Consider the following 9,175-nt stretch of genomic DNA (forward strand, 5'->3'; position numbering starts at 1 on the left):
GGTTCAATTGCATCACTTGTACATTTTGACTGGCAGGTCTTTTGACAGTCTTCTTGCAATGCTTGTTATTGTATTTCACAGTGGAGAAAACAAAGTTGACTTTTAATTGTGACGCAGCATTAAAAAACAGCTTTGGCTCCAACTGTTTTCAGAGTAAGCAATACCACTGCAGTGAGTGAAGGCACTCCACGATTTACATAACGGGCAACCTGCGTAAACTCGCACTTATGTATACATTCTTTAAGCCAACGTGGTCTCCGTGGTCTCCGTGTTGGGGCTCTCATTGCGGCGAATGGTAAACCTACGGGTGTACAGTCGCACTTCTGTTTTTGATTGCATAACTTCCGACTTACCCAAGGGACCATGGGATATAGTATTTTTCTGTTAAACTTTAATAGCTGGAAATTTAATGACTAAGTTGAAGCATATGAAGTTGAAACAGTTGGTAAATTCTCCTGAAATTCGTGAGGTTGGGCTATTGCCGTGATTAGTTTTGCACCGAGTTAAAGCCTGGAAGCAGGCTTTAGACCCACTGAGTACACACCAACCATTAAACAGCCATTCACAGTAATTGTACATTAATCCCATTTAAAGAAATCTTCCCCATATTCCCATCAACTCCTGCAGATCCCTCCACTTACCTGCACACAAGGAACAATTTACAATGGTGAAAGGAAACTTGAACATGAATGTGCTAACTCCATACAGACAACACCCAGATGAGGACTGAATCCAGATCGCCACAACTAGAGTTCTACAAGTGTGCTACTGTTATGTTACTCTTATGTTTGCAGGCATGCTGATTTAATTTGGATTCAAGCAGAGTTTACAAGCACAGCTGCATCTAGCTACTTGTATGTTGCCTAAGTTCATCTCACAATATTGGACCTCTAGCTGCTTGGCTGTGCTTTGTTATAGAGTGGCACAAGGCTAAATCTATTGCATATCAGAAGCGCATACATGCCTGGTACACGTTTAACATTGTTTGGAAGTTGCTGAAGTCGGTTCAGCATGTAGTAAAATTTAATTAGGTCATCTGGAAAATATTTTTTTGTTAGTCTTTTATTGTCACTGGAAAAGTGTAAAAATGTTCATGCAAAATAAGAAATGTAAGCACTTTATTTCATTAAATGTTACCGTAACCTTGTGGCATGGTGAGGAATTGGGTTATTATGGATATAAATGCTAAACTGGATGAATGTGATTGGTACCATGTTAAAGAAAGATGGTTGAAAACTTGGCACTGCAACCTGCAGCTAAAATTTCAGTTGGTTGGCAAGAAGCTTAATGACATCGCAGTAACTAATTTTGCTGATGCCACTGCAATTGATGTTTAGGAGGAAAAAGAGAATCTGACCAGTTTTTAACAGCTGAAAATTCTTTTCAATATCTCCATTGAAATAGTGCATTACAAAATAAATCGTAAAAGTCACAGATTTATTCTTTGATTTACTCCTATTTGGAAGGGAATGGGTTAATTAGGTCGGGACAGTCAGCATGGGCTTTGTTTGTAGCAGAGTTTTATTGAGGAGGTGATGAAGGTGATCGATGAAGTTAGGGCGATGAATGTTGTCTACCTGGATTTTAGAAAGGCATTTCATAAAGTCCCACATGGTATGCAAATCCTGAAGATTAAAATGCAAGGAGTCCACAGTAACTTGGTTGTGTGGATTCAGAAGTGGCTCACTGATAGAAGTCAGAGGGTTTTGCTAGAAGGGCAGTATTCAAGCTGGAGGACTGTGATCAGTGGAGCTCTGCGAGGTTCTGTATTGGGACTGCTGTTTGTGAAATTATTTGAACATTAATTGTAGGTCGGTTAGTTAGTGAGTTTCCCAACAACACCAAGATGGGTGTAGATGCAGACTGTGACGAAGGCTCAAAGTGTACAGTGGGACGTAAATCAGCTACAGAAATGGGGAGAGAAATGACAGGCGGAATTTAATCTGAGCAAATGTGAGGTGTTGCACTTTGGGAGGTCAAATGTAAGGCAAAGATATACAATTAATGGCAAGATCCTTAACAGCAGGGGTGTCAAACTTCCGACCCGCGAAGGGGTCCAATCCAGGCAAAAAAGTATATTCTCGACCATTTATTATGTATCTGTACAGCAGCAGCTACTCTCTCTCTCTCGACGCTATCTCTCCCACCGCTGTCTGTGCCGGCAGGGGCGCTTCCATCATATGCTCCGATTGGCCCGAGGTTGCCAAGGGATCGGTTGCCCCTGGCAACCGCCGTCAAACAGACAAGATGGCGGCGCTGAGCTCCCATTGGCCTTGGGCTGGCTGACTGACATTCGCGCATGCACAACTGATCCGGCCCATATGAAGTCGTATTTTGCCCAATCCGGCCTGTGGCCTAAAATGAGTTGACACCCCTGATTAACAGCATTGATGTACAGTGGGATCTTGGGCTATAAATCTATACCTCACTAAAAGTGGCAACACATAGATCTTATTTGATTGTACTTCTGCTGGCAAATTCATTTCACTGCACTTGTATGTGTATGTGATGAATAAAACTTGATTGATTGATTGAGAGAGTGGGGAAAGTAGGTCTCTGGTATACTTGCCTTCATTAGTCGGGGCATTGAGTATAAGAATCAGGAAGTCATGATGCAGCTTTATGGAACCTTGATTAGGCTGCATTTTGGAATATTTTGTGTAGTTCCGGTCGCCCCATTATAGGAAGGATGGAGAGGATGCAGCGGTGGTTCACCAGAAATGATGCCTGAATTAGATGGTACATATTAGAGTTTGGATAGAATTGAATTGTTTTCTCTGGAATGCTGGAGGTTGAGGGGTGACCTGATAAAGGTATATGAAATGATGAGAGGAAATGTAGGGTAGAACTTTTTTCCCCAGAGTGGAAATATCAAAAACTAGAGTGCTAGGCTTTAAGCTGAGATGGATAAAACTGAAATGAGATGTGCAGTGCTAGTTTATGACATTGAGGATGGTGAGTGCCAGGAACGAGCTTGCAGCCAGGGGTGGTGGTGGAGGCAAATATGATAATGACATTTAAGAGACTTAGGTAGGCACATGGATATGCAGGGAGTGGATGGATATGGATCATGTGCAGGCAAATGAGATTAGTTTATCATGGCATCATGTATGGCACAGACATTGTGGGACGGAGGGCCTGTTCCTGTGCTGTACTTTGCTATGTTCTATGATTATTGACTAGCAAGGGAATGATTGCTGGTCTGAAAAAGGGCCTTGAATTGAAACGTCTCCCATTCCTTCTTTCCAGAGATGCTGCCTGTCCAGCTGAGTTACTCCAGCTATTTGTGTCGTGCTGGTTTACTGGCATTGTTTAACCTTCTGTGTGTCAGTTCAGATATGTTAAAATGATAAATACCAATGGTTATGGTTAAAATGATAAATACTAATTTAAAAACATGCTTCTGAAATGCTTTTGGAGATTTATATTTTGCATATTGCGTAAGGTCTGTTGCATTCATTTTCTGGTGATGATCAATGATTATTGTATGATAGCAATTTCATAACGCAACGAAGAAACACATTTGTTTAAGAAAGAACTGCAGATGCTGGAAAAACTGAAGGTAGACAAAAATGCTGGAGAAACTCAATCGGTGAGGCAGCATCTATGGAGCAAAGGAATAGATGACCTTTCGGGTCGAGACCCTTCTTCAGACTGATGAGGAGGTGGGGGGGGCGGGAAGAAGAAAAAAGCAGAGAAAGTAGGCTGTGGGAGAACTGGGAATGGGAGGGGAAGGAGGGAGAAAACAAGGACTACCTGAAATTGGAGAAGTTAATGTTCATACCGCTGGGGTATAAACTGCCCAGCGAAATATGAGGTGCTGTTCCTCCCATTTGCAGTGGGACTCACTCTGGCCATGGAGGAGGCCCAGAACAGAAAGGTCGGATTCGGAATGGGAGGGGGAGTTGAAGTGCTGGGCCTCCGGGATATCGGGTTGGTTAGTGCGAACCGAGCGGAGGTGTTGGACGAAGCGATCGCCAAGCCTGTGCTTGGTCACACCGATGTAGAGCAGCGGATGCAATAGGTGAGGTTGGAGGATGTGCAGGGGAACCTCTACTGCACCTGGAAAGACTGCTTAGGTCCTTTAATGGAGTCAAGGGGGGAGGTAAAGCAACAAGTGTAATTTCCTGCAGTTGCAAGGGAAAGTACCAGGGGAGGGGGTGGTTTGGGATGAATTGACCAGGGAGTTACAGAGGGAGTGGTCTCTGCGGAAAGCCGAAAGGGGAGGAGATGGGAAGATGTGCCCAGTGGCGGGATCCCGTTGGAAGTGGAGAAAATGTCGGGGGATTATCTGTTGTATGTGACGGCTGGTGGGGTGGAAGATGAGGACAAGGGGGACTCTGTCCTTGTTACGAGTGGGGGGGATGGGGAGTGAGAGCGGAGCTACTGGATATAGAGGAGACCCTGGTGAGAGACTCATCTATAGTCAAAGAGGGGAACCCCCGTTCCCTAAAGAATGATGCCCTGGTTTGGAACGCCTCATCCTGGGTGCAGATGTGGCGTAGACGGAGGAATTGGGAGTAGGGGATAGAGTCCTTACAAGAAGCAGGGTGGGAAGAAGTGTAGTCCAAATAGCCATGGGAGTCAGTGGGTTTGTAGTAAAATGTTGATTCTAACTTTTTAATTTTTTTTTGCCAGACCATCTGGTGAAATAGGAGTTGAAATTGTCACAGCAGGGAAAAGTGGGGATTTTGGACGTGAGTGAATAAGATAAGCAATTAATATCTCCAACTATATATTGACAAAGGAGTGTTAATTAGAACGTGATTTCGGTGCAGATCAGATAGAGAGCATCCTTAGATCGTGAAGTATTTACAACACAAAAGGAGTTTTCCACACCTGCCGTCTAGCAGAGCAACTCCCTGGTACCATTACATGAATTTTGCAAACTTTGACATTTTTAACTTTTCAAATATTTATGCCCCTTTAAGGCCACAGTGAAACCTGCCTGCACCATATTTGCAGGCAGTGCTTTCCAGATCCAAACCACAAGCCACTTGCCACAACTTTGCAGGGGTACCGAAACAGCAGTTTACATTTTTTTGTGGTGTCTCGCAAGGAGAGTAATATTTGAGATTTACCAAAAGTGGTATTCGCTATACTGAGAGATTGGACAAAGTTGGATTGTTTTATCTGCAACACTGGAGGTTGAGGGGAGATTAAACTAAATTAAATGTATAAGATTATGAGAGACATGTATAGGGCAAGACGGTCACAATCTTTTGTCCCCAGGGTGGAAATGTCAAACACTAGAGGACATGGGTTTAAGGTGAAGGGGTAAAGTATAAAGGAGTTGTGTGCGGCAAATCGTTTACAGAGGGTGGTGGGTGACTGAAACGTGTTGCTTGGGGTGGTAACGGAGGCAGATATGGTAGTACTGATTATGAGGCTTTTGGATGGGCATATGGATATGAGGGGAATGCAATGGTAAGGTGTGCGGGCAAATGAGATTAGTTTATCTTGGCGTCCTATTCAGCACAGACTTGATGGGCAGAAGGGCCTGTTCCTGCGCTGTACTCTTAAACAGATCAGGTTGAGATTGTTGACATTTTAGAGTGACCTTGGAAAATGGGTGTTATTTGGAAAGTTGCAGTTAAAATGATTATGGTGGAATGGGATCATTGCCTTAAGAGTCACCAAGATGTGAAGTAAAGATTAATTAATGACTTTGTCTAACAGCAAATGTGCATAACAAAGCTGGTGAAAAGCCAATTAACATCCGGTGTCCTCAAATTATTTCTGGGCAGGCAACTGCACTTTTGACATTGCCAGTCACCATTGCTGGAGAAGTCAATCAATGGAACGATCTAACTGCTACCATTCTCCTGTTAACCTATTCATATTTTTCACGAGAGAAAAAGCTTAATTATGAATGAAATATAACAAGTGGTATTTTGCTTGCAATAAAACTAATAGGTAATGTCCTTGAGTTTGCAGAAGTAATGTCAAGTGGCTGCACGTGTACATTTAAGGGAGGACACCTCAGAGTGTGCCTTAGTGATCTTGGGTCTGAAGAGGTGTCTCTACCTGAAACATCACCTATCCATGTTCTCTTGGGAGGCAGGCTGACTGACCTGCGGAGTTACTCCGGCACCCTGTGTCTTTTGTAAACCAGTGTCTGTAGTTCCTTGTTTCTAGATTACATCTAAGTCATGGTTTTGGTCAGCACTAGTAACAATCATATGGTGTTTTAGACTAATGAAATTGCATACCTGTGAAACAGTAATTACTCCAACTAAAGTTGTCTTGATTGCACTAGGGATTTTGGGCTTTGGTTTTACACTACACTGATTTTTTTTTTTTTAAATAGTGAATTCCTCTGTTTATTATGGTACTGAGTACTAGGCTTGCATACCTGTTGTGCTGTTGGAAATAAGAATGTCATTATTCTGTTTTGGGGCATATGGCAATAAAATACTCTTGAAATACTACAGTTGGCACTGGTTAGATGTTCCAATCATTATATTTTTTGTATCACCAGCAGCAGAGACAGGAGCATCCTGAAATTTCGTAAGGAAAATTCTTGGGTGTTCTGAAAGCTACTTGGAAAAAGTGTAACATCATTACTGATTTGGGTATCCCTGGTCAAAATAAATGCTTTCTCCTTTATGACTGCTCAAAATGGGGAAAAAAACATTAGGGGTGCAAATAAGAAGCTCTGGTCTTTTGAATAGGAGAGCACAAAAGCTCATTGTAAATGGCCTAAATAGTGTGGCACCTCCCAAACTATCCACCCTGCCCTCTCCTTTCAGAATCTCCTGCCCTAACCACACAGAATCATCCAAACTGGAACTAATCATGTCATCTTCGATTCTGGGGGACAGCATAAGGTGATGATGAGAATCTATGTAATAACTTCTGTTTAGATTAAGGTTTGCACGTGACATAGAGCAATGACGATTGAACAATTTAAAACCGGGATCCTTTTAACAGCTTGTTTAGATTGGTTGCTAGTTCAGCTGTTAATTATTCATTTGGATTTGCTGTCATATTCTCTGTATTTATGACCTTGAAGTCACTAGGAAAAGGAATTTGGTTTGATTTTTGATTTGTCTTGGTTAATAATTTGCTGCATACTGCCGATCTGAACAGACCAAGGTTTAATTTATTTTCAAATAGCATGATTGCTGACAGAAGGTGATTCTCAAAATAATGACAAAGTCTTTTGTTTGTGAAGTAAAGAAACATCGTGGTTTATATGGCATATAAAGGTTTCTGACACAGTAGTGTATGGGAATGGCATGGGATCACATTGGTTCCCAGCATGGAAGCGCTATCAGTAATGCATACAACATGTATAATGGTTCATAGCCCTGATTCCATTAATGCTTTAGTTCCCCGGATGTGCTAAGAGAGATACCAGTGTCATGGACTTCTACAAAGGGCAATCCAATTCTAACCAAATAATCTCTTTGTAATGTTGACTAATGTTTAATTTCCACCAACGATCTTCAAAATAGTGCTATATACATCTGAGTACACCTGATGGTGTTGCTGGGGTCTCAGTTCAAAGATTCCTCCAAAAGAGGCACCTTTGACACCATTTTCTCATTAATACACTGATGTCTGAATTTCTCTCTCCCATCATCTTGAATCAAAGGCAGCTCAATATAAAGGCTCATTCTTTGTTGCAGTAGGGATCTCAAGCACTCTCTTCACAATATTCCTGCAGTGCCACAAATTATCTCTTCCAAGCATCACTAATCTTTTTCCAACAATTGCAAAAATTATCCTAAACTGCAGGTTTGTAGTGTTGAAGCATTTCCCACTCAAAGGGCAGCAAATCAGCCCAGCTAGTGCCAGAGGGAGGATTCTTCCAGGTTCCTTAAACATGAATTCTGTACCAATACCTCTTATCCCTTCCAAAATCCACTGCAATCAAAATCACAATTTCTATTTCTCCTGCTAAACACTTCTGTGAGTTAGCCATGGAGGTGGCACCGAGTAGTCCTCTGCAATAGCCTAGCAAGTCACATAGTTCAGGTGATGATAAATGCCAACTGTGCCAATGTAATCTACACCCCATGAACTAATATTTACAAAAAAAATGTTATTAGCTATTTAGAATACAGTAAAACACCAAAAATCAGCTACCTAGAAATCCCAAATGCTTGGCATCTGATTTGTCATTTGTCAGGTACTATTTGCTGCAGTTCCTGCTGACTCTGCGGTCCTTATTCCCAGACTTTTCCCTACTCCTTCCGGTCTGAAGAAGGGTCTCGACCCGAAACGTCACCCATTCCTTCTATCAAGAGATGCTTCCTGTCCCGCTGAGTTATTCCAGCATTTTGTGTCTACCTCCTTCCTGACCAGGTCCCTGTTCATCCACTTCTTTCCAACTAACTGGTTTGCCTACTCCTTTTAAATGTATCAGGTTTACGTTGAAATTTATTATGGTAGTATGCAATATCTTAAAAATGTGATAGAAATAACATTGAATGGTATGGAAAATGTGATTTTTGGCACCACAAAAGTGCCAAATGTGCTGAATTGGTAGTGTTCTTACTGTATAATTATGTGAAGGTATTAATGTGCATGTTGGAAGAGCAAAAGGAATACGATATGTTAAATTTAGCATTAAGATAGTGTAGCTGAAGCTGCTAATCTTCAAATCTTATTACAATTATTTAATTATCAATGGTTGTTAAATTATTTTAAATCTGTTCTTGTCATTTGTATCCCTGTGATGTATGTTGAGGGTAACTGAAGTTGAAATGTATTTATTCAAAATCCTCCATAAATTAACTTCAGTTTCTGAGCTGCCTCTTTTATATATAAGCTGAAATGCCCATACCATCTTTTAGAGTAATTTGATTTTTTTCAGGCATAAGAATACATTGAATGTTGCTTCACTAATCCTAGACTCCTACCATCAACAATTACTTGCTATCATAACTTTGCTTCTCTTTTAGTTTTGTAGTGTAACCAAGGATGGGGAGCAGGGGAGCAGAATACATTGAATGTTGCTTCACTAATCCTAGACTCCTACCATCAACAATTACTTGCTATCATAACTTTGCTTCTCTTTTAGTTTTGTAGTGTGACCAAGGATGGGGAGCAGTATATGACTCCGACAGATTTTGTACAGAAGTATCTGGGATTGCACACAGATCCACTCTACAACCCAAAGACTGTAAAACTTCTTGCCGGGGTGGCCGACCAAACTAAAGATGGG

At 41.5% G+C, this 9,175-nt stretch overlaps 1 protein-coding gene across 1 annotated transcript in view; it reads left to right on the top strand.

Moving 5' to 3' along the window:
• LOC129698753 (electrogenic aspartate/glutamate antiporter SLC25A12, mitochondrial-like) overlaps positions 1-9,175 on the top strand; it is a 65,698-nt gene that overhangs the window by 6,619 nt on the left and 49,904 nt on the right. The window contains exon 3 of the mRNA XM_055637986.1: positions 9,032-9,174. Coding sequence (XP_055493961.1) covers positions 9,032-9,174 — 143 coding nt within the window. The remainder of the gene's footprint in view (positions 1-9,031; position 9,175) is intronic.

This window comes from Leucoraja erinacea, chromosome 7, assembly GCF_028641065.1.
Source record: "Leucoraja erinacea ecotype New England chromosome 7, Leri_hhj_1, whole genome shotgun sequence".
In the NCBI taxonomy this organism is placed as follows: Eukaryota; Metazoa; Chordata; class Chondrichthyes; order Rajiformes; family Rajidae; genus Leucoraja; species Leucoraja erinaceus.